The sequence below is a fragment of the Ranitomeya variabilis genome, chromosome 1 (genome assembly GCF_051348905.1).
Source record: "Ranitomeya variabilis isolate aRanVar5 chromosome 1, aRanVar5.hap1, whole genome shotgun sequence".
Lineage (NCBI taxonomy): Eukaryota > Metazoa > Chordata > Amphibia > Anura > Dendrobatidae > Ranitomeya > Ranitomeya variabilis.
The window spans coordinates 502,110,514-502,136,082 of NC_135232.1; the positions used below are offsets into that span (position 1 = coordinate 502,110,514).

Genomic DNA, 25,569 nt, shown 5'->3' on the forward strand with positions numbered 1-25,569 from the left:
AGAGCGAGGTCCTCACAGACTCCACTGTAGACGGCTCAGCATTGAGGTGACCGGAGCTGCTAGAGCGAGGTCCTTACAGGACTCCAGTGTAGACGGCTCAGCACTGAGGTGACTGGAGTTGCTAGAGCGAGGTCCTCACAGGAATCCACTGTAGACAGCTCAGCATTGAGGTGACAGGAGCTGCTAGAGTGGGGTCCTTACAGGACTCCCAATAGCAAAAAACAAAAAAGGAGGAAAAAAAAACACTATTCTTGAAAAAACACCAGAAAAATAGGAAAAGGTGCTTACCTGTCTAGGCCTTGAATCAAATGCACTATCATGGTGCAGCGGGCCCAAGTTAAGATGGCGACTACACAGGTGCTGTAATACCAATGAGACAGCCAGCCTACAATCAGGGATTGGCCGCTTGGCACACCAGTGCAAACAAATAATCTGCAGCAGTGTTCACACAGAATGCACAGCATCTGGATCATAGCCAATTAGTAACGCCCTGTGGTGGGCTCTCCCCAGTGCTAACTGTAATGAGTCCTGTGTGAACAGAGGCCACAGTCTACAAAGCCATCGGGGCCCAACTGCACCCCGAAAAATACAAATTGATAAAGTGCACAAAAATAAAATTGTAGTCTCCTCATTCCAGCGCCGGCTAAATTGGGATAACTGTAGTGAGGGGATAATGAGATGCAGGAATACATTAGATTACACGCACACAAAAAAGGAAAGGAATTAAGGTTTTTTTTTTCAGATTTCTATACGGCCAACAAATTCTGCCAAATTCATTTTTTTCTGATTAATAAAACTTGCGTTTTCTCGTCATTTCTTGTAACAAAAAACATTGCAGTAGGCACCGATTGTTCGGCTTTGCTAGAACGTGACTTTTCCCATATGTTCACCAGTTCCAGCCGCATCGCCAAGTTTATGAAGAGTGGGTGGAGCTTTGCGGGGAGAAGTGTAGGGAGGCTAGGTGGGTCTCAAATTGTATATAGGGAGGCTGTGTGGGTCTCAAGCTGTATATAGGGAGACTATGTGAGGCTCATGCTGTATGTAGGGAGGCTATGTGGGGCTCATACTATATGTAGCGAGGCTATTTGGGGTTCATGCTGTATATAGGGAGGCTATGTAGGGTTCATACTGTATGTAGGGAGGCTATGTGGGGCTCATGCTGTATGTAGGGAGGCTGTTTGGGGCTCATGCTGTATGTAGGGAGGCTATGTGGGGCTCATGCTGTATATAGGGAGGCTATGTGGGGCTCATGCTGTATGTAGGGAGGCTATGTGGGGCTCATGCTGTATGTAGGGAGGCTATGTGGGGCTCATGCTGTATGTAGGGAGGCTATGTGGGGCTCATGCTGTATGTAGGGAGGCTATGTGGGGCTCATGCTGTATGTAGGGAGGCTATATGTGGCTCATGCTATATGTAGCGAGGCTATGTGGGGTTCATGCTGTATATAGGGAGGCTATGTGGGGCTCATGCTGTATGTAGGGAGGCTATGTGGGGCTCATGCTGTACGTAGGGAGGCTATGGGGCTCATGCTATATATAGGGAGGCTATGTGGGGATCATGCTGTATGTAGGGAGGCTATGTAGGGTTCATGCTGTATGTAGGGAGGCTATGTGGGGCTCATGCTGTATGTAGGGAGGCTATGTGGGGCTCATGCTGTATGTAGGGAGGCTATGTGGGGCTCATGCTGTATGTAGGGAGGCTGTGTGGGGCTCATGCTGTATATATGGAGGCTATGTAGGGCTCATGCTGTATGTAGGGAGGCTGTGTGGGGCTCATGCTGTATTTGGTGAGGCTGTGTGGGGCTCATGCTGTATGTAGGGAGGCTGTGTGGGGCTCATGCTGTATATATGGAGGCTATGTAGGGCTCATGCTGTATGTAGGGAGGCTGTGTGGGGCTCATGCTGTATGTAGGGAGGCTGTATGGGGCTCATGCTGTATGTAGGGAGGCTATGTGGGGCTCATGCTGTATGTAGGGAGGCTATGTAGGGTTCATGCTATATGTAGCGAGGCTATGTGGGGTTCATGCTATATATAGGGAGGCTATGTGGGGCTCATGCTGTATGTAGGGAGGCTATGTGGGGCTCATGCTATATATAGGGAGGCTATGTGGGGATCATGCTGTATGTAGGGAGGCTATGTAGGGTTCATGCTGTATGTAGGGAGGCTATGTGGGGCTCATGCTGTATGTAGGGAGGCTATGTGGGGCTCATGCTGTATGTATGTAGGGAGGCTATGTAGGGTTCATGCTGTATGTAGGAAGGCTATGTGGGGCTCATGCTATATATAGGGAGGCTATGTGGGGATCATGCTGTATGTAGGGAGGCTATGTAGGGTTCATGCTGTATGTAGGGAGGCTATGTGGGGCTCATGCTGTATGTAGGGAGGCTATGTGGGGCTCATGCTGTATGTAGGGAGGCTGTGTGGGGCTCATGCTGTATATATGGAGGCTATGTAGGGCTCATGCTGTATGTAGGGAGGCTGTGTGGGGCTCATGCTGTATTTGGTGAGGCTGTGTGGGGCTCATGCTGTATATAGGGAGGCTGTGTGGGGCTCATGCTGTATGTATGGAGGCTGTGTGGGGCTCATGCTGTATGTAGGGAGGCTGTGTGGGGCTCATGCTGTATATATGGAGGCTATGTAGGGCTCATGCTGTATGTAGGGAGGCTGTGTGGGGCTCATGCTGTATTTGGTGAGGCTATGTAGGGCTCATGCTGTATGTAGGGAGGCTGTGTGTGGCTCATGCTGCATGTAGGGAGGCTGTATGGGGCTCATGCTGTATGTAGGGAGGCTGTGTGGGGCTCATGCTGTATGTAGGGAGGCTATGTGGAGGCTCATTCTGTATGTAGGGAGGCTATGTGGGGCTCATGCTGTATGTAGGGAGGCTATGTGGGGCTCATGCTATATGTAGCGAGGCTATGTGGGGTTCATGCTGTATATAGGGAGGCTATGTGGGGCTCATGCTGTATGTAGGGAGGCTATGTGGGGCTCATGCTGTACGTAGGGAGGCTATGTGGGGCTCATGCTATATATAGGGAGGCTATGTGGGGCTCATGCTGTATGTAAGGAGGCTATGTGGGGCTCATGCTGTATGTAGGGAGGCTATGTGGGGCTCATGCTATATATAGGGAGGCTATGTGGGGCTCATGCTGTATGTAGGGAGGCTATGTAGGGTTCATGCTATATGTAGCAAGGCTATGTGGGGTTCATGCTGTATATAGGGAGGCTATGTGGGGCTCATGCTGTATGTAGGGAGGCTATGTGGGGCTCATGCTATATATAGGGAGGCTATGTGGGGATCATGCTGTATGTAGGGAGGCTATTTAGGGTTCATGCTGTATGTAGGGAGGCTATGTGGGGCTCATGCTGTATGTAGGGAGGCTATGTGGGGCTCATACTGTATGTAGGGAGGCTATGTAGGGTTCATGCTGTATGTAGGAAGGCTATGTGGGGCTCATGCTGTATGTAGGGAGGCTGTGTGGGGCTCATGCTGTATATATGGAGGCTATGTAGGGCTCATGCTGTATGTAGGGAGGCTGTGTGGGGCTCATGCTGTATTTGGTGAGGCTGTGTGGGGCTCATGCTGTATGTAGGGAGGCTGTGTGGGGCTCATGCTGTATGTATGGAGGCTGTGTGGGGCTCATGCTGTATATATGGAGGCTATGTAGGGCTCATGCTGTATGTAGGGAGGCTGTGTGGGGCTCATGCTGTATGTAGGGAGGCTGTATGGGGCTCATGCTGTATGTAGGGAGGCTGTGTGGGGCTCATGCTGTATGTATGGAGGCTATGTGGGGCTCATGCTGTATGTAGGGGGGCTATGTGGGGCTCATGCTGTATGTAGGGAGGCTATGTGGGGCTCATGCTGTATGTAGGGAGGCTATGTGGGGCTCATGCTATATATAGGGAGGCTATGTGGGGCTCATGCTGTATGTAGGGAGGCTATGTAGGGTTCATCTTGTATGTAGGGAGGCTATGTGGGGCTCTTGCTGTATGTAGGGAGGCTATGTGGGGCTCATGCTGTATATAGGGAGGCTATGTGGGGCTCATGCTGTATGTAGGGACGCTATGTGGGGCTCATGCTATATATAGGGAGGCTATGTGGGGCTCATGCTGTATGTAGGGAGGCTATGTAGGGTTCATCTTGTATGTAGGGAGGCTATGTGGGGCTCATGCTGTATGTAGGGAGGCTGTGTGGGGCTCATGCTGTATGTAGGGAGGCTATGTAGGGTTCATCTTGTATGTAGGGAGGCTATGGGGCTCATGCTGTATGTAGGGAGGCTATGTGGGGCTCATACTGTATATAGGGAGGCTATGTGGGGCTCATGCTGTATGTAGTGAGGCTATGTGGGGCTCATGCTGTATGTAGGGAGGCTATGTGGGGCTCATGCTGTATGTAGGGAGGCTATGTGGGGCTCATGCTATATGTAGCGAGGCTATGTGGGGTTCATGCTGTATATAGGGAGGCTATGTGGGGCTCATGCTGTATGTAGGGAGGCTATGTGGGGCTCATGCTGTACGTAGGGAGGCTATGTGGGGCTCATGCTATATATAGGGAGGCTATGTGGGGATCATGCTGTATGTAGGGAGGCTATGTAGGGTTCATGCTGTATGTAGGGAGGCTATGTGGGGCTCATGCTGTATGTAGGGAGGCTATGTGGGGCTCATGCTGTATGTAGGGAGGCTATGTGGGGCTCATGCTGTATGTAGGGAGGCTATGTGGGGTTCATGCTGTATGTAGGAAGGCTATGTGGGGCTCATGCTGTATGTAGGGAGGCTGTGTGGGGCTCATGCTGTATATATGGAGGCTATGTAGGGCTCATGCTGTATGTAGGGAGGCTGTGTGGGGCTCATGCTAAATTTGGTGAGGCTGTGTGGGGCTCATGCTGTATGTAGGGAGGCTGTGTGGGCCTCATGCTGTATGTATGGAGGCTGTGTGGGGCTCATGCTGTATATATGGAGGCTATGTAGGGCTCATGCTGTATGTAGGGAGGCTGTGTGGGGCTCATGCTGTATGTAGGGAGGCTGTATGGGGCTCATGCTGTATGTAGGGAAGCTGTGTGGGGCTCATGCTGTATGTATGGAGGCTATGTGGGGCTCATGCTGTATGTAGGGGGGCTATGTGGGGCTCATGCTGTATGTAGGGAGGCTATGTGGGGCTCATGCTGTATGTAGGGAGGCTATGTGGGGCTCATGCTATATATAGGGAGGCTATGTGGGGCTCATGCTGTATGTAGGGAGGCTATGTAGGGTTCATGCTATATGTAGCGAGGCTATGTGGGGTTCATGCTGTATATAGGGAGGCTATGTGGGGCTCATGCTGTATGTAGGGAGGCTATGTGGGGCTCATGCTGTACGTAGGGAGGCTATGTGGGGCTCATGCTATATATAGGGAGGCTGTGTGTGGCTCATGCTGTATGTAGGGAGGCTGTATGGGGCTCATGCTGTATGTAGGGAGGCTGTGTGGGGCTCATGCTGTATGTATGGAGGCTATGTAGGGTTCATCTTGTATGTAGGGAGGCTATGTGGGGCTCTTGCTGTATGTAGGGAGGCTATGTGGGGCTCATGCTGTATGTAGGGACGCTATGTGGGGCTCATGCTATATATAGGGAGGCTATGTGGGGCTCATGCTGTATGTAGGGAGGCTATGTAGGGTTCAACTTGTATGTAGGGAGGCTATGTGGGGCTCATGCTGTATGTAGGGAGGCTGTGTGGGGCTCATGCTGTATGTAGGGAGGCTATGTAGGGTTCATCTTGTATGTAGGGAGGCTATGGGGCTCATGCTGTATGTAGGGAGGCTATTGTGGGGCTCATACTGTATATAGGGAGGCTATGTGGGGCTCATGCTGTATGTAGGGACGCTATGTGGGGCTCATGCTGTATGTATGGACGCTATGTGGGGCTCATGCTGTCTGAAGAGAGGCTATGTGGGGCTCATGCTGTATGTAGGGAGGCTAGGTGGGGCTCATGCTGTATGTAGGGAGGCTATGTGTGGCTCATGCTGTATGTAGGGAGGCTATGTGGGGCTCATGCTGTATGACGGGAGCCTATGTGGGGCTCATGCTGTGTGTAGGGAGGGTGTGTGGGGCTCATGCTGTATGACGGGAGGCTATGTGGGGATCATGCTATATGTAACGAGGCTATGTGGGGCTCATGCTGTATGTAGGGAGGCTATGTGGGGCTCATGCTGTATGTAGGGAGGCTATGTGGGGCTCATGCTGTATGTAGGGAGGCTATGTGGGGCTCATGCTGTATGTAGGGAGGCTATGTGGGGCTCATGCTGTATGTAGGGAGGCTATGTGGGGCTCATGCTGTATGTAGGGAGGCTATGTGGGGCTCATGCTGTATGTAGGGAGGCTATGTGGGACTCATAATTTAATCAGGGAGGCTATGTGTTTCCCACCCTGTATATGGGAGGCGATGTGGTTCTCACACTTGTGACAAAGTCACTGGTAAAGAACTGGAGGGGAGATATGTGTCACTACATTTAATGGCGTCAGTGATGTAAAACCGAGAGTATTTTCCTCCAGCGCACTACGTGCTGTGAGGTTTAAGCTAAGTTCCGTAATGGGTTGTTTTTTTCATGTGGACATTCATAGAGGAATAAGCAGGTCACTTCTTTTTACTGCTTCATTGTTTCCGAACCCTTAATCGGTTAAAAGAAGTGACATAATGGTACATGCTCACAGTAGTGTCATTTTGACATTGCCGTGCTTTGTGTTCATTCTACGTGGCGAGTTTTCAGGCAGACTCTAGGCTAAATCTCCCTGAAATAGACACTGTGTGCACAAGGGCTCATTCAGACATCTGTTTTTCTCACGTACGAGAAAAAAAGGCCGAAGATTTTGATCAGCATATGGTCCAAGTATCATCAGTATTTCTCGTATGTGGAGAAAAAAAAAGTTTCTCCACCTTCCCCATCCTGTCAGTCCGTGAAAAATTGGACCGCGCTTGGATGGCGTGGTCTGATTTTTTTCATGGACCCATAGACTTGCATTGCCAATTTAGATCCGACCCCCAGAACAAAATCAGGCATGTTTCAGCAAAATCGCCGACATGTGAATGGCCCCATAGACTATCACAGATATTAGTGCTATCTGTGAAAACCACAGATGGCACTGGTACGAGAGTAACGGATATCTAAATGAGCCATAAGAGTTAACTGATGGATTCTCAGTTAACCCATTCCGTTCTGCAGCCTGCAATAGACAGTACACCACAGAGATTATAGAATGAAAATGATGCAACATTTTTAATAAAACCCAATTGCAAAAATGATTTTTAGCCTAGTCACAGGCATTTAAAGGGGTTACCCAGCCTTAGGCTACAAGTCTGCAGTCACTCTATGTGACTACAGACTTCCGAATCCCACATACTGCGCACTGCTTGCTGTGAGTTATATACTGCGTGGGCTGTGTTATATACTGCGTCTCATGCCGTATGTAGGGAGGCTATCTGGGGCTCATGCTGTATGTAGGGAGGCTATGTGGGGCTCATGCTGTATGTAGGGAGGCTGTGGGGCTCATGCCGTATGTAGGGAGGCTATGTGGGGCTCATGCTGTATATAGGGAGGCTATGTGGGGCTCATGCTGTATGTAGGGAGGCTGTGTGGGGCTCATGCCGTATGTATGGAGGCTGTGTGGGGCTCATGCCGTATGTAGGGAGGCTGTGTGGGGCTCATGCTGTATGTAGAGAGGCTGTGTGGGGCTCATGCCGTATGTAGAGAGGCTGTGTGGGGCTCATGCCGTATGTAGAGAGGCTGTGTGGGGCTCATGCTGTATATAGGGAGACTGTGGGGCTCATGCCGTATGTAGGGAGGCTGTGTGGGTCTCATGCCGTATGTAGGCAGGCTATGTGGGGCTCATGGTGTATGTAGGGAGGCTGTGTGGGGCTCATGCCGTATGTAGGCAGGCCATGTGGGGCTCATGCCGTATGTAGGGAGGCTATGTGTGGGGTCATGCCGTATGTAAGCAGGCTATGTGGGGCTTATGCTGTATGTAGGGAGGCTGTGTGGGGCTCATGCCGTATGTAGGCAGCCTATGTGGGGCATATGCTGTATGTAGGGAGGCTATGTGGGGCTCAGAGATTATAGAATGAAAATGGTGCAACATTTTTAATAAAACCAAATTGCAAAAATGATTTTTAGCCTAGTCACAGGCATTTAAAGGGGTTACCCAGCCTTAGGCTACAAGTCTGCTGTCAGTCTATGTGACTACAGACTTCTGAATCCCCACATATTGTGCACTGCTTTCTGTGTGTTATATACTGCGTGGTCATGTAACCGATTCGCATATATGCAGTCATGTGCTGACTAGACGTGTGTACTGATTCAGGCCGGATACAGTCTAGTCGTAATGTGGATGCAGGTATGCAAATCACATACTTGCGATCACATGACCTCCCGCTTCTGGCACTGGAGTATCCTCACAGCGTGCAGTACGCTCAATGTAATCATTCACAAGTCTGCAGACTTGTAGCCTAAGGTATGACAACTGCTTTAAGAAAGGAAAAAAACTAAATATGTATATAAATATATACATTATATAGTCCCCAATAGAGGGCAACCCCTTCAAGATTTTAAGTGACATATATTTAAAGACCAACATGGTGATATGAAGATATTAGCTGTTTGCACTGTGAACTTTAATAGAATTACAGTCATATCAATCGGTGTAAGTTCCTTGTGCTTGAAAACATTATGGATGCATCACATTTTTTTTAGCAGAACGGGGAAAAACTGCCTTATGTTTATGAACTGCCAAGAAATTCTGAATGGCTGGCAATCATACTTAGGCTGGAGTCACACTTAACGTATAAAAAATCAGTCCGATTTTGACGGCCGAGAATCGCACAAATGTTCTCCGAAAAGTGATCCGTGGGTAATCCGTGTGCCATGCGACGATGCGATTTCCTTGCATCTAGTAACTGTGACATCCGTATTGCATCCGTATGCAATGCGATTTTAACATGAGCTTTTACATACAGCAGTTGTATTTGTATGCAGCTTGATTCATACGTCCTTCGCAAAGAACAATCTGTCCAATTCCAGCCTTAAATATTAGATAGATAGATAGATTAAAAGCCGGCAAATGATCTGCTGCATACAGTATACCATAGAATAGGTTATAATAGAATAGATAGAATAGATATATACACATAGAATAGGTGTGTGTATCTATATATATAATCGTCTAAGGTCCACTTCCGTCTGTTTGTCTGTTTGTCATGGAAATCCCACGTCGCTGATTGGTCGCGGCCGGCTGAGCGCAACCAATCAGCGACAGGCACAGTCCGGCCGCGAATTGGCCCCTCCCTACTCCCCTCCAGTCAGTGCCCCCTCCATACTCCCCTCCAGTCAGCGCCCACATAACGTTTTAGCAGTCCGTTCAACGGACTGCGTTACACGGCGGATAACGCGGTGTACCGCAGTCCGTTAACTCTGCCATTAACCCTGTAAGTGTGACCAACTTTTTACTATTAATGCTGCCTATGCAGCATCAATAGTAAAAACACATAATGTTAAAAATAATAATCATTAAAAAAAAATCATTATATTCTCACCTTCTGGCGTCTGCCTTCCCCGCTCCTCGCGACGCTCCGGTCCCAAGAACGCATTGCGGCAATCACCCCAGATGACGTAGCGTGGGCTGTGTTATATTCTACGTGGGCTGTGTTATATACTACGTGGGCTGTGCTATATACAATGTGGCTGTGCAATATACTACATGGGCTGTTTTATATACTGCTTGGGCTGTGTTATATACTATGTGGGCTGTGTTATATACTGCGTGGGCTGTGTTATATACTATGTGGGCTGTGTTATATACTGCGAGGGCTGTGTTATATACTACGTCACTGTGCTATATACGTGGGCTGTGCTATATACTACGTGGGCTGTGCTATATACTACGTGGGCTGTTGCGTGGGCTGTTGCGTGGGCTGTTGCGTGGGCTGTGTTATATACTGCGTGGGCTGTGTTATATACTACGTCACTGTGCTATATACTACGTGGGCTGTGCTATATACTATGTGGCTGTGCAATATACTACGTGGCTGTGCTATATACTGCGTGGTCTGCTATATACTAAGTGGCTGTGCAATATACTACATGGGCTGTGTTATATACTGCTTGGGCTCTGTTATATACTATGTGGGCTGTGTTATATACTGCGTGGGCTGTGTTATATACTACGTCACTGTGCTACATACTATGTGGGCTGTGCTATATACTACGTGGGCTGTGCAATATATTACGTGGGCTGTTGCATGGGCTGTGTTATATACTGCGTGGGCTGTATTATATACTACGTCACTGTGCTATATACTACGTGGGCTGTGCTATATACTACGTGGCTGTGCAATATACTACGTGGCTGTGCTATATACTGCGTCGGCTGTGCAATATACTACATGGCTGTGCTATATACTACGTGGCTGTGTTATATACTACGTGGGCTGTGTTATATACTGCGTGGGCTGTGCTATATACTATGTGGGCTGTGCTATATACTACATGGGCTGTGCTATACACTACGTGGGCCGGCCGCGAACAATCAGCGACAGGCGCAGTCCGGCAGAGAATTGGCGCAGAATTTGAACCACGCTTCGCTAATTGGTCGCTCCGGCCGGACAAATCCTGTGTATTTGTTGCATTATTCTGAAATCTTCATAAATAAACTACATACATATTCTAGAACACCCGATGCGTTAGAATCGGGCCACCATCTTGTGTATATATATATATATATATATATATATATATATATATATATATATATATATATATATATATATATATATACACTGTATATGTACACTGCTAAAAAAAATAAAGGGAACACTTAAACAACAGAATATAACTCCAAGCAAATCAAACTTCTGTGAAATCAAACTGTCCACTTAGGAAGCAACACTGTTTGACAATCAATTTCACATGCTGTTGTGCAAATGGAATAGACAACAGATGGAATTTATTGGCAATTATCAAGCCACACTCAATAAAGGAGTGGTTCTGCAGGTGGGGACCACAGACCACATCTCAGTACCAATGCTTTCTGGCTGATGTTTTGGTCACTTTTGAATGTTGGTTGTGCTTTCACACTCGTAGTAGCATGAGACGCACTCTACAACCCACACAAGTGGCTCAGGTAGTGCAGCTCATCCAGGATGGCACATCATTGCGAGCTGTGGCAAGAAGGTTTGCTGCGACTGTCAGTGTAGTGTTCAGAGGCTGGAGGCGCTACCAGGAGACAGGCCAGTACACCAGGAGATGTGGAGGGGGCCGTAGGAGGGCAACAACCCAGCAGCAGGACCGCTACCTCAGCCTTTGTGCAAGGAGGAACAGGAGGAGCAGTGCCAGAGCCCTGGAAAATGACCTCCAGCAGGCCACAAATGTGCATGTGTCTGCACAAACGGTTAGAAACCGTCTCCATGAGGATGGTCTGAGTGCCCGACGTCCACAGATGAGGGTTGTGCTCACAGCCCAACACCGTGCAGGACGCTTGGCATTTGCCACAGAAAACCAGGATTGGCAAATTCGCCACTGGCACCCTAGGCTCTTCACAGATGAAAGCAGGTTCGCACTGAGCACATGTGACAGACGTGACAGAGTCTGGAGACACCGTGGAGAGCGATCTGCTGCCTGAAACATCCTTCAGCATGACCGGTTTGGCAGTGGGTCAGTAATGGTGTAGGGTGGCGTTCCTTTCGAGGGCTGCACAGCCCTCCATGTGCTAGCCAGAGGTAGACTGACTGCCATTAGGAGATCTTCAGACCCCTTGTGAGACCATATGCTGGTGCGGTTGGACCTTGGTTCCTCCTAATGCAGGATGATGCCAGACCTCATGTGGCTTGAGTGTGTCACAGTTCCTGCAAGATGAAGGCATTGAAGCTTTGGACTGGCCCGCCCATTCCCCAGACCTGAATCCGATGGAACACATCTGGGACATCATTTCTCGTACCATCCACCAACGTCACGTTGCACCACAGACTGTCAATAAGACACCTATCCATTACTAATCCAATAGTTGGAGGCAGGGCCGGACTGGGACTAAAATTCAGCCCTGGCATTTGAAGTTACACAGGCCCACTTGTCACACGGTGACTGTATAATACCTTTGTACACTTGTAGGCAGGGCCGGTTTTAGGCAAAGTGGGGCCCTAGGCAAAGTTTAAAATGGGGCCCCAAATGCTAACATATTGCACATCATACAAAAGCATTTCGGTTGTATTTACTTACATGCGCTGATCTCAGGCCGCTAAATGAGTTTGATCGACCATACTGAAGTTGTTCAACGCTTGTTTCCCGGCCTCTTTCCACCGTCTGAGACAGAATGATGGGACAGAACGATCACTAACAGATCACCATACAGTATCATGTTATCAGCAGCACATCTACAGTTTACGCTGGCGATGTGCTGCTGAGAACAATGATTTTTGTTCCGGCAAAAAAAATCTGAATATGCAGCATTTTACTTGTTTAGTAAAATATACCCCATAGTCCTCCATATATTATAATGTGCACCATAGTCCTCCATATATTAAAATACACTGCTCAGTCCTCCACAGAGCATAATACACTCCTCATAGTGCTCCATATAGTATAATGCACCGCCATAGTCATCCATGTAGTAGAATTCACTTCCCATAGTATAATGCACCCCATAGTTCTTCATATAGTATAACGTATTCCCCATAGTCCTCGATACAGTATAATGCAGCCCACATACAGTATAATGCAGCCACCACCCTACAGAGTATAATGTAACCCCCCATAGAATATAATGCAGCCCCCCCAATAGAGTGTGATGAAATCACCCCTCATAGAATATATATATAATACAGCCCCCCCCATAGAATTTAATGTAGCCCCAAATAGAATAGAATACAGCCCACCTCCCCATAGAATATAATGCAGCCCCATCAGAGTATGATGCAATCATCCCTCATAAAATCTAATACAGCCCTCCATAGAATATAATACAGCTCACCTCCCCATAATATATAATGCAGCCCCCCATAGTATAAGACAGCCTCCCCCATAGAATATAATATACGCCCATAGTATAACACAGCCTCCCCTACAGAATATAATATACCCCCGCAATAGTATATAACACAGCCACATAGTATATAACATGGCCTCCCCCATAGAATATAATATACCCCCTATAGTATATAGCAAAGCCCGCATAGTATATAGCACAACTTGCATAGTATATAGCACAGCCTGCATAATATAGCACAGCCCGCGTAGTATACAGCACCGCCCACACAGGGGTATATAGAGCACAGCCCGCACAGGGGTATATAGAGCACAGCCCGCACAGGGGTATATAGAGCACAGCCCGCACAGGGGTATATAGAGCACAGCCCGCACAGGGGTATATACAGCAGAGCCCGCACAGGGGTATATACAGCAGAGCCCACACAGGGGTATATACAGCAGAGCCCACACAGGGGTATATACAGCAGAGCCCACACAGGGGTATATACAGCAGAGCCCACACAGGGGTATATACAGCAGAGCCCACACAGGGGTATATACAGCAGAGCCCACACAGGGGTATATACAGCAGAGCCCACACAGTATACAGCAGAGCCCACACAGGGGTGTATACAGCAGAGTCCACATCTCGTCCCCCCCCCCCCCCCCCCCCGATAATGGCCCCACAGTCCAGTTAAAAAAAAAAAAAAAATCTCCTCACCTTTCCTTTTGCCCGCGCTGCTCCTGTCTCCTGTCTCGGCGGCTGCAGTCTGCCCGGGACACAGCAGGTGCGCGATGATATGACGTCATCGCGCACCCGCAGTGTCAGAGGCAGAGCGGGGAATGATGGGAGAGGGGGCGTCAGGTGACGCTCTCTCCTCCATCATTGCATTGAACTATACCGGCGTCATAGACGCCGGTATAGTTAAATGCGGCGTCGGCACTGGCGGGGGGGGGGGGGGGGGAACAGTGCAGCGGCCCACTACTGGCACCGGCCCTTCTGGCATTTGCCAGAAGTGCCCGATGGCCAGTCCGGCCCTGGTTGGAGGTCATCCCAGTTCAGGCTGTGAGGGAGCGCATCTTCAGTGACAGCGCAGCTAATCACTGAAGCTGCCGCTCGCAGCTGTGCTGAACTGGGATGACCTCTGGAGCGTGGGAAAATGCCAGTTCACCACGTGTCAAGCTATGAGTCAGCGCAGCATTAGTGACGTCAGCGCTAGTCACTGATGCTGCCGCCGGCAGCTTCTCATTCATTCATCAGTGGTTTACAGCCGGGGCGGTCGCATTAGCACCGCTCCCAGTTGTAAACTGTATATCCCCTAGATATGGCTTACAGTGTGGGACTGAACACCAGACAGGTATGGGTGGTATGTGGGGGAGCCCACGCCATTTTTTTCCAAGAAAAGAATCTTTTATTAAATACATACATGCCCCCTAATTTGCACACACTGTACTAATTGCATTGATCTCACACTTCAATATATCGAACTGTTCTGCATGGATTAAGGCTGGTTTCACATTTGCGTTGTGCAGAGCTGCGGAGGGCTGCGTAGTTCCTCCGTTAAGCCCCGCCCCCTGCCGCACCTTATCCATTCAGCTCCGCCTACGTCGGCATGTGTCCTGCGTACCTATCTTTAACATTGGGTACGCAGGCCATGCGTTGCGACGACGGCAACAAAATGCAACATGTTGTGTTCGGTGCAACGTCAAAACGACCAATGTTAAAGATAGGTACGCAGGACGCATGTCGACGTAGGCGGAGCTGAATGGAAGAGGTGCGGCAGTGGGCGGGGCTTAACGGAGGAACTACGCAGCTCTGCCCAATGCAAATGTGAAACTAGCCTTGCTGTATGTAAACCATGTCTCCAATCCTGTCGGCTCCTGCATTGATTTTACAGAAGCTGACAAATGAATTAACAGCTAATCTTCTATCTATATCTCTATGTAATATATATATATATATATATATATATATATGTGTGTGTGTGTGTGTGTGTCACTGACATATACAGTATAGATACCTATTCTATGTGTATATGCCTATTCTATCTATTCTATTCTAACCTGTCAGTGTGATTTTACTGTACACCGCACTGAATTGCCGGCTTTTTTAAAGGACACCGGTGCCTTTCTCTCGCAAGTCACACTGATGGTCCGTGTTGGTGTGCGAGTTTTTCTCTCACTCATAGACTTACATTGGCGAGTCTCGGCCGATATATGTGTGAAATCACAGCATGCTGCGATTTCTCTCGCACGTACAGTACAATACGGCGGAGAAAAAATATGGTGATGTGAGCTACCCTATAGATTAACAGTGGTCCGTGTGCTATGCGATTTTTTTCTCGTATAGCACTCGTCCGTAGTCCTCTCTAGTGTGATGCTGGCCTAAAAGGGATTGTACAATGAAAACAAGCTATCACCTATTCCCAGGATAAGTGATAACATGCTGATCGATGGACGTGTTAGGCCGGCGTCACACTCAGCGTAGGGAAATACGGTCTGTATTTTATGGCCGTAATACGCAGTAATTTTCACAAAACACTGTTCCGTATTCAATGCGAGGATGCGATTTTTACGGACAAATGTATCCGTGTGTCATCCGTATGGCTTCCGTACGGCGATTTTTTTTGCGCAGGCTTGCAAAATGGACAAATCATGGATCCGCGCAGGCTTGCAAAATGGACAAATCATGGATCCATCGGCTAAAATATTCCTAAAAACATATATACAGTCTATATATATATATATATATATATATATGTATGTAATTGAGACACATATATATATATTTATATTTAATTCAGCGCAAGATAGCATAAAAGCCGGTAATTCAATTGCCGGCTTTTGCTCTCTCCTTCACAAACCCGACAGGATATGAGACAAGGATTACATACAGTAAACCATCTCATATCCCATCTTTTATTACATATTCCGCTTTACTAATGTAACAAGTGTCTGTGTGTAAAATTTTGAAGCTCTAGCTATTAAATTAAAGGGTTAAATCCCGGGAAAAAATGGCGTGGGCTCCCGCGCAATTTTCTCCGCCAGAGTGGTAAAGCCAGTGACTGAGGGCAGCTATTAATAGCCTAGAGAGGGTCCATGGTTATTGGCCCCCCCTGGCTAAAAACATCTGCCCCCAGCCACCCCAGAAAAGGCACATCTGGAAGATGCGCCTATTCTGGCACTTGGCCACTCTCTTCCCACTCCCGTGTAGTGGGTGGGATATGGGGTAATGAAGGGTTAATGTCACCTTGCTATTGTAAGGTGACATTAAGCCAGGTTAATAATGGAGAGGCGTCAATTATGACACCTATCCATTATTAATCCAATAGTACGAAATGGTTAATAAAACAGACACACATTATTAAAAAGTATTTTAATGAAATAAAGACACAGGGTGTTTTAATATTTTATTATACTCTTAATCCACCTGAAGACCCTTGTCACCTGAAATAAAGTTAAACAAACAACAATATCCCATACCTTCCGTCGTTCAGTCTTGTCCCACGCTGTAAATCCATCTGAAGGGGTTAAATCATTTTACACCCAGGAGCTCTGCTAATGCAGCTGTACTCCTGACTGTAAAACTTGGTGAATGAATGGAGTGCAGGGGAATGTCCTGTAGTTACCTCGAGTGGCGGTGATGCGCCCTCTGCTGGATGAACTCATATGAACTCGAGCCTGGGAACTTTTCTGAAAAGTTCCCACGCTCGAGTTCATATGAGTTCATCCAGCAGGGGGCGCATCACCGCGACTCGAGGTAACTACAGGACATTCCCCTGCACTCCATTCATTAACCAAGTTTTACAGTCAGGAGCACAGCTGCATTAGTATATATATATATATATATATATATATATATATATATATATATATATATACTGTATATATGTTTTAACGAACATTTGAGCCCATAAATCCATTAGATGTCGGTTTTGCATGCCTGCGATAAAATCTCGCAGTAGGGAAGCCATACGGATTACATACGGAGGATGCCATACGCTGCCACACCCTGCCTATGGATGACATGTGGATCACTATTTTGGGAACATTTCTGCGTATTACGGCCATAAAAAACGGACCGTATTGTCTTACGCCTAGTGTGACGCCGGCCTAAGTTGCTTTTATCAGCCACATTATTTTTTGACCCTCTGCAGTCCTCACAGGAAGCTCTGGCTACTTAGTGATGGCAGTCACGGCACTGGCCCCAGTGACTGATTGTGACAGTACACAGCAGGCAAATACATACTGTAGAAGAATGAATGACACCGCAGGGACTACAGTTCCCGGCATGCAACGCACCGGAAAGGCTTTGCTTAGGCCGTGTGCTGCTGTAGGAGGAGCCAGCATTGGAGAGAGAGCGAGCAAGATGGAGAGTAGGAAGTCTGCAGGTATGCTGCTGGGCTGGGGAGGGCAGCCGGACTACTAGCCGAGCACAGCCGGTGCCCTGCGGCGTGTGATGGAGCCGAGCCACCGGGTCTGTTGGGTGTGCTGAGGTAATGGTGGCAGTGGCTGCTGCACAGAAGACGGGTCATCTGTACGCGGCACCTCCTTGTATCCCTGCAGTCACTGAGGTGCTCCAGAGATGGTGATACTGGTCCTGCTGTAGCCACTGCACGCTCTCTAGTACAGCAATTCTGCTGCTGAGCGTCAATAGTTACAAATGTGTTGGAAGCAAACTACTACTGTGTGTGGGCGCCCCCTACTGTGCAGGGGTGTGTACGGAGCATCGTGTGCGGCCCATATAATACGTGAATGGCTGTGATGGATGTCACCAAACTGTGCACTGTAATGTTTTCCACACGTTTGTAAAGATTAGGCTACCGACCCTTTAAGGAAGAACTTGTTAGGCAGAGAATGGTATCTGAGCTGCAGGCAGGATGTTATAGAGCAGGGGGAACTGATTAGATTCATAGACATTTTTGTGGGAAATGTTCCAGTAAAATTTGCATTTTATTCATTGAAATCCCTAATGCTTGTATGCATATCAGGGTGGAAAAGTGACACGAATGTGTGCATAAGAATGAATATATTAGTTAAAATGAAATGGGGTAAGTGAAAATCTAGGTTTACAGTACAACATGTACGGCAAAGCCAATGTTATTTTATACTCATGTAGAAGTCGACCCGAGTGTAAGCCGAGGCACGAAAAACTGGGAAAACTTATTGACTCAAGTATAAGCCGGGTATGCATTGTCTCCTCACCCCCTGTCCCTGTCGGCACGGCCTCCTCACCCCCTGTCCCTGTCGGCACGGCCTCCTCACCCCCTGTCCCTGTCGGCACGGCCTCCTCACCCCCTGTCCCTGTCGGCACGGCCTCCTCACCCCCTGTCCCTGTCGGCACGGCCTCCTCACCCCCTGTCCCTGTCGGCACGGCCTCCTCACCCCCTGTCCCTGTCGGCACGGCCTCCTCACCCCCTGTCCCTGTCGGCACGGCCTCCTCACCCATATTCGTTTCTATCAGGCTATGTGCACACATTGCGGATTTTTCCGCACTGTTGCAAAATCCACAGGTAAACCGCACTGCGGATTTACCCGTTTTTGTGCGGATTCCACCTGCGGTTTTACACCTGCAGATTCCTATTGAGGAGCAGGTGTAAACCGCTGCGGAATCCGCGCAAAGAATTGACATGCTGCGGAAAAAAAACCGCTGCGTTTCCGCACTTTTTTTTCACAGCATGTGCACTGCGGATTTTGTTTTCGATACGTTTACATGATACTGCTCAACGCATAGAAAACAGCTACAGATCCGCAGTGTCAAATCCGCTGCGGATCCGCAGCAAAATCCGCAACGTGTGCACATAGCCTCATAGCGTGCACAGTTACAGCCGCCAGCTTCCAGCACACATCCTACTTACCTTTCCTGCGCGCCCTCACTGCATCTCGATCCAGCAGCTCTTCTGGTCAAGCGATTCACTCCACGCCTATGGGAGTGGAGAGAGGTGAATATTCAGTACCTTAATGAGCGGGGGACACGTGATCGCTCGGCTGGAAGAGCTGCTGGCACCAGAACGAGATGCAGGGAAGGTAAGTAGGATATGTGCTGGAAGCCGGCGGTTGTAACTGTGCACGCTGTAAGAGAAATGAATATTCATTGCCAGTGCAGTGAATATTAATTTCTCTTTATCAGCAGCCACAGGCTCTAGCTGCTGCCGCCGGCTCATGCCTCTGTGACCCGCTGCTCCCCTCCCCTGCCGACACAAAAAAGTGCTGTACAACTCTGCTTGTACACAAGTATATACGGTAAGTATTTTTATTACTTAATTTTCAACTCTATTTTATTATGATTGTCAATAAACAAAAGCAACCTGTGCGGGAGCCAGGCACCGAGATTGAAAAAGAATGAAAATCGTGCGTGAGGAGTATCAGAAAGGCAACTACCACAGTGTAGGAAGGAAAGAGAATAGATTTAAGATAGAGGCATATGACGTAAAATTAAATGCGATCCCTTGTGCACTCTCACATCACGTGAAGACATTCCAGATTTAATTCGGGTTAGTGAAAGACAATTATAATATCTCAAATTAGGAGCTCAAGTTGAGGAAAACCAGAGCTGTGAGATTTTATGAAATATTGTTTCTGCACAAATGGTTAAGATCTACTTGGAGAGAAAAATTTGAATTATGCAGTGTGAGAGCTGAAAAGATGAGTTTACATGTCTTGGTCAAAGGGCCCAGTTTTGTAATGTGATTTCAGTAAAATGTGTACTGATATAAAGGCCATTCTTAGTGTGGCGCACACAAACACAATGCAAAGATTGAGTCAACTTCTCCCCATTTTAATTTCAGGTGTGATTTTCATATTGCCCACACCTGTTACTTGCCACCTGTGAGTTTGAAAGAGCATCACATGCTTGAAACAAAGTCCTTTACTCACAATTTTGGAAAGGTGCCAACAATTTTGACCGGACCATTTTTGGGGTTTTGTGTGAAATTATGTCCAATTTGCCCTTTTCTTTGTTTTTTTGTGTTGTTCCAATACACACAATGAAAATATACTTGTATGACAAAATGTGTAATTGCAATTATTTTCTGGGAGAACTTTTTAATTTTCTGGAATAATTTCAAGGGTGACAACAATTTCGGCAATGACTATAGTTTCATTTTGTAAAAGCAGGTTGGTAATGAATACGAGCACATCCTTCAATAGGCAGGTGGATGAAATTTTGTGGAAAGTGATGCCTAGTATTATCAATTCCTCCTGACAATAATCTAAAATGATTGGTGGGTGAAGGAACAAATGATGATATTCCCACTCCACAAGATCATTGGTACATAAAAATTAAACTTCCTATCTATTGTCTATACCATATATTCTTATGACTGTTCAAGAATGCACACTGTTAATCTGGCATTCTTCAAGTCAAATTAATGCCCGTAAGACATATTTCTGCATTTCCTTTTACTTTAGGTATAGGTGGCAGGAGGTTTGCATCTGCACCCCCAAAACCTGCAAAAACAAGTACATATATTCAGTACCAAGAAGAACTGATTGAAAAGAAGAAAAGAGAAATTGAGGCTAAAGCACAGCAACAAGCCAAGCGGTCTCATCAGAACATCCCGGCTCAAGGAACAGCGTAAGTTGAATGCCACCCTATAAAGGTTTTTATTTGCAAGGAGTTTTAATAATTTTACAGTGATCAAAATTACTAACCCAGATAATGACATACATTGCAGCCATCAGTTATATAAAATAAAGTACCGTATTTTTTGGACTATAAGACTCACTTTTTTCCCCAAATTTTTTTTGGGGAAAATAGGGGTGCGTCTTATAGTCGGAATTTACTTACAAATACTGTGGCAGCAGTAGGAGTCGGGCGATTCTGTGGCGGTCCCGGTCTGACGATCACACTCCCTTCCCAGGCTGGTTCGGCGGTGGTTCTCTGTGGTGCAGAGGATTCCGTCGGCATTTTGTGTAAGCCCGGAGCCCACCGCACATCCATTGCTGCAACGCAGTGGCCTCCGGGAAAATGGCTGCCGGGGGCGGTGCATGCTCAGATTGAGATCTTGGCAACGAGGTCTTGTCCCGAACCAGATCTCGCACCACCGCCGTACCAGCCTGGGATGGGATGGGATTTCCCAGAGGCCACCGCACCAGCCTGAGACCACCGAACACCCCCTGTGACCAAGCTCCACCAGCGCAGCCGAATTCCCCCCTGTAAGTTGAATTCGAACTGTAAGACGGACCCCCATTTGACACATTAATTCTTTTTTCCCTATTTTCCTTCTGAAAATTTGGGTGCATCTTACGGTCCGAAAAATACTGTATTTGCATGTCCATATGGGTACCCAGCAGTCATTGTTGAAGGGAGCAGAGGAAGTACTTCCCTCGTGAATTCAGGGAACTAAGGGTTCGCTCACACTGGTGAGTAGCCAGCGTATTACTTGGACTAATGCAATCTGATGTTTCATCGCACTCGCTCCAATGTTATTGAACAGTACCGACTAGCGTTTATTTTCTCATGCCAAGTCAGCACGAGAAAAAATTGTTCCATGCTGCAGTTGGCATCGTATATTGGACGTTGCACACCCATAGAAGTCTACTGGTACATGCAAAACATTGGACTGTACTCTGATGTCAACCGAGTGCAGTTCAATATACACTGGCTCACACAATGGAGTAGATGGAGAAATTAAGCTCTCCATCTTCTCGCACCTGTGATCAGATTCTCGCATGCGAGGAAATCGGATCAGTAAAACGTCACTCTTCTCACACTCCCAGCAGAGTTTGAGCCGAGGGTTATTTGTACATAGCTTCTGATGCTATCGCTTGAGAAAATCATTATCTAGTGTGACTGAGGTGTGATAGTTACAAGCCTGCTGAAGTCTTTTTAATGGCTCTTAAGGTACCTTCACACGAAACGACTTTGTAACGATATCGCTAGCGATCCGAGACGTTGCAGCGTCCTCGCTAGCGATATCGTTTAGTTTGACACGCAGCAGCGATCTGGATCCTGCTGTGATGTCGCTGAATAAAGTCCAGAACTTTATTTGGTCGTCCGATCGCCGTGTATCGTTGTGTTTGAAAGCAAAAGCAACGATGCCAGCAATGTTTTACACTGGTAACCAGGGTAAACATCGGGTTACCAAGCGCAGGGCCGCGCTTAGTAACCCGATGTTTACCCTGGTTACCAGCATAAAAGTAAAAAAAACAAACAGTACATACTCACCTGCGCGTCCCCCAGCGTCTGCTTCCTGACACTTACTGAGCGCCGGCCCTAAAGTGAAAGCACAGCGGTGACGTCACCGCTGTGCTGTTAGGGCCGGAGCTCAGTCAGTGTCAGGAAGCGGACGCTGGGGGACGCGCAGGTGAGTATGTACTGTTTGGTTTTTTTACTTTTATGCTGGTAACCAGGGTAAACATCGGGTTACTAAGCGCGGCCCTGCGCTTAGCAACCCGATGTTTACCCTGGTTACCCGGGGACCTCGGCATCGTTGGTCGCTGGAGAGCGGTCTGTGTGACAGCTCCCCAGCGATCAAACAGCGACGCTGCAGCGATCGGCATCGTTGTCGCTATCGCTGCAGCGTCGCTTCGTGTGAAGGTACCTTTAGGCTGTGCACACATTGCGTAAATGGATGCAGTAATTTTTGCATCTCTTGGCAGGTAAAACGCAGCTGCAAAAACGCACGTTTATGGCTGCATTTTTGCCCTGTGTTTTTTTTTTAATTTATTTTAGTGAAGTCAAAAACGCAGGGCAAAAACACAGAGAATTGACATGCAGCAGATTATTTTCTGCTCCAAAACTGCAAGTCACAAATAAGCAACCTTAATGTAAAGTTTCTCATTCACTTTGCTGGCATCAGAATTGCTTCAGGTTTTGCTAGCAAATCTGTATGGCAAAAACATACAAAATCTGCAGCGTGTGAGCAAGAGTAAACAAAAAAAGGGCACAGTATTTTTCTGTGCTGTTAAACCGGGTAATGTTGTATGTTGACGACAGATCCTGCTATAGGAAATGAAGTATTCCAAATTCAAACACCCAATTCCAGTTCTGTTCTTCTACCATAACATCGCTAGGGAAAAAAACAATGGCACTCCTATGTTTTCTCGGTGCGCGGATAGGGTCCTGACGAACAGTTAAAAAAGAGTTTGGGTACCAGAACAGTACCCGGACCCCATTCACTTAAATGGGGGGTCCAAACATCCAGTGTCTGACACGCTGTCATGTTCATGACAGCGCGGCAAACACTGACTCTTATTGGCCTTAAAATCATTACTGCCAGTTAGACAGCCGCTGTTCCCACACTGTCAAATCAGGGTGAGCCTGCAGCTGTGATTGGAGGTAAAAAGTTTACCTCCGGTCACTGGCATCAGCTGATGGGACTACAACGCCCATCAGTCTATACCTGCTGCCTCTAATAACAGCGAGAGCAGGCGACGGCTGATTGGAGTATTTATCAGCCAGGTCCTGCATTTTAAATACTATATATACTCGAGTATAAGCCGACCCCCCCCCCTAATTTTGCCACAAAAACCTGGGAAAACTTAATGACTAGAGTATAAGCCTAGGGTGGAAAATGCAGCAGCCACCGGTAAATTTCAAAAATAAAAATAGATACCAATAAAAGTAAAATTAATTGAGACATCAGTAGGTTAAGTGTCTTTGAATATCCATATTGAATCAGGAGCCCCATATAATGCTCTATACAGTTTATGATGGGCCCCATAAGATGCTCCGTATTAAAATATGCCCCATGTAATGCTGCACAAATGTGGATTATGGCCCCATAAGATGCTCCATACAGATATTTGCCCCCATATCATGCTGCACATGGCCCCATATAATGCTGCACATGGCCCCATACAGATGCCCCATACAGATATTTGCCCCCATATCATGCTGCACATGGCCCCATATAATGCTGCACATGGCCCCATACAGATACCCCATACAGATATTTGCCCCCATATCATGCTGCACATGGCCACATAAGATGCCCCATGCAGATATTTGCCCCCATATCATGCTGCACATGGCCACATAAGATGCCCCATGCAGATATATGCCCCCATATCATGCTGCACATGGCCACCCCATACAGATGGCCCATACAGATATATGCCCCCATATCATGCTGCACATGGCCACCCCATACAGATATTTGCCCCCGTATCTTGCTGCACATGGCCCCATAAGATGCCCCATACAGATATTTACCCCCATATCATGCTGCACATGGCCACATAAGATGCTCCATACCGATATTTGCCCCATATGCTGTTGCTGCGATCAAAAAATTAAAAACATTACATACTCACCTCTCCTGTCCCCTGCACTTGCTATAGTCACCTGCTCCCCGTTCCGCCGCTGTGTCTTACCATCCTCTGCACCGACGTTCAGGAAGAGGGCGGCGTGCACTAATCGCGTCATCGCGCCCTCTGACCTGAGCTTCACTGCGGAAGACACAGCGGCGCCGACAGTGGAACGAGGACCAGGTGAATATCGCGCGCTGCCCCCCCTCATACTTACCTGCTCCTGGCGCCGTCGCTGCACGTCTGTTCCCCGGCGCCGCATTTTCTTCCTGTAGTGAGCGGTCATCGTCTCCCATAGGAGTGGTGCCGCATATTCATTACTGTAATGAGCGGTACCATGTGACCACTCACTACAGGAATAAACTGCAGCGCCGGGAAGCAGGGACGTGCAGGGACCGCGCCAGGAGTAGGTGAGTATTATTAGACAGCCCCCGCTCCCCCTCCCCTGCCGACCCCTGGGTATGACTCGAGTATAAGCCGAGAGGGGGACTTTCAGCCCAAAAAAGTGGGCTGAAAATCTCGGCTTATACTCGAGTATATACGGTAATTAAAAAAAAAAAGTCTGTTTCCCTGTATTTTTTAATAAACAGCCAGGCAAAACTGACAGCTGTGGGCTGCAACCCTCAGCTGTCAGCGTTAGCAACGCTGGTTATCAAGAATAGAGGGGTCCCCACTCCATATTTTTTTTTTTTAAATCGGATTGCACTCGGACCAGTGTTATTCAATGGGTGACATCTCATTTGCGATTTTTTTTTTTTTTTTTTTTTTCTCAGCCGAAATCGGACTGAGAAAAAAATCACAGCATGCTGCTTATCTCGGATTAGACTCGTCAATGTAAGTCAGTGGGTGTGAGAAAAAAATCGCACAGCACTTGCACCATGCAAGTGCTTTCTGATTTTACGCACTGGTAAATAGCCGATAATTAATTTGTTGGCTTCTGTAAAATCATTGCAGAAGCCGACAGGATAGGAGACCTGGTTTACATACAGTAAACCATTGCAGAACAGTTAGATTTCTATATATCAGTGACTAATGCTGTTAGTAGTATGTGTGTAAAATTTGGGACCTGTATGTATTTAATAAAAGAATGTTTTCACGGAAAAAACTGGTGTGGGCTCCCGCGCAATTTTCTGCACCAGAGAGGGAAAGCCAGTGACTGAGGGCAGATATTAATAGCCTAGAGAGGGACCATGGTTATTGCCCCAGCCACCCCAGAAAAGGCGCATCTGTAAGATGCGCCAATTCTGGCACTTAGCCTCTCTCTTCCCACTGCCCTGTAGAGGTGGCATTATGGGGTAATAAGGGGTTAATGTCACCTTCGTATTGTAAGGTGACAT

At 47.6% G+C, this 25,569-nt stretch overlaps 1 protein-coding gene across 2 annotated transcripts in view; it reads left to right on the plus strand.

Annotated features, from left to right (window-relative positions):
• The window catches only part of SUGP1 (SURP and G-patch domain containing 1), a 230,459-nt gene that overhangs the window by 136,233 nt on the left and 68,657 nt on the right, over positions 1–25,569 (plus strand). The window contains exons 1-2 of one of the 2 annotated variants that reach the window (XM_077252420.1): positions 17,259–17,370; positions 20,390–20,555. In XM_077252420.1, coding sequence (XP_077108535.1) covers positions 17,271–17,370; positions 20,390–20,555 — 266 coding nt within the window. In that variant the 5' untranslated portion in view covers positions 17,259–17,270. Of the gene's footprint in view, positions 1–17,258; positions 17,371–20,389; positions 20,556–25,569 lie in introns of those variants that run through there. The other variant, XM_077252428.1, reaches the window with a different exon arrangement.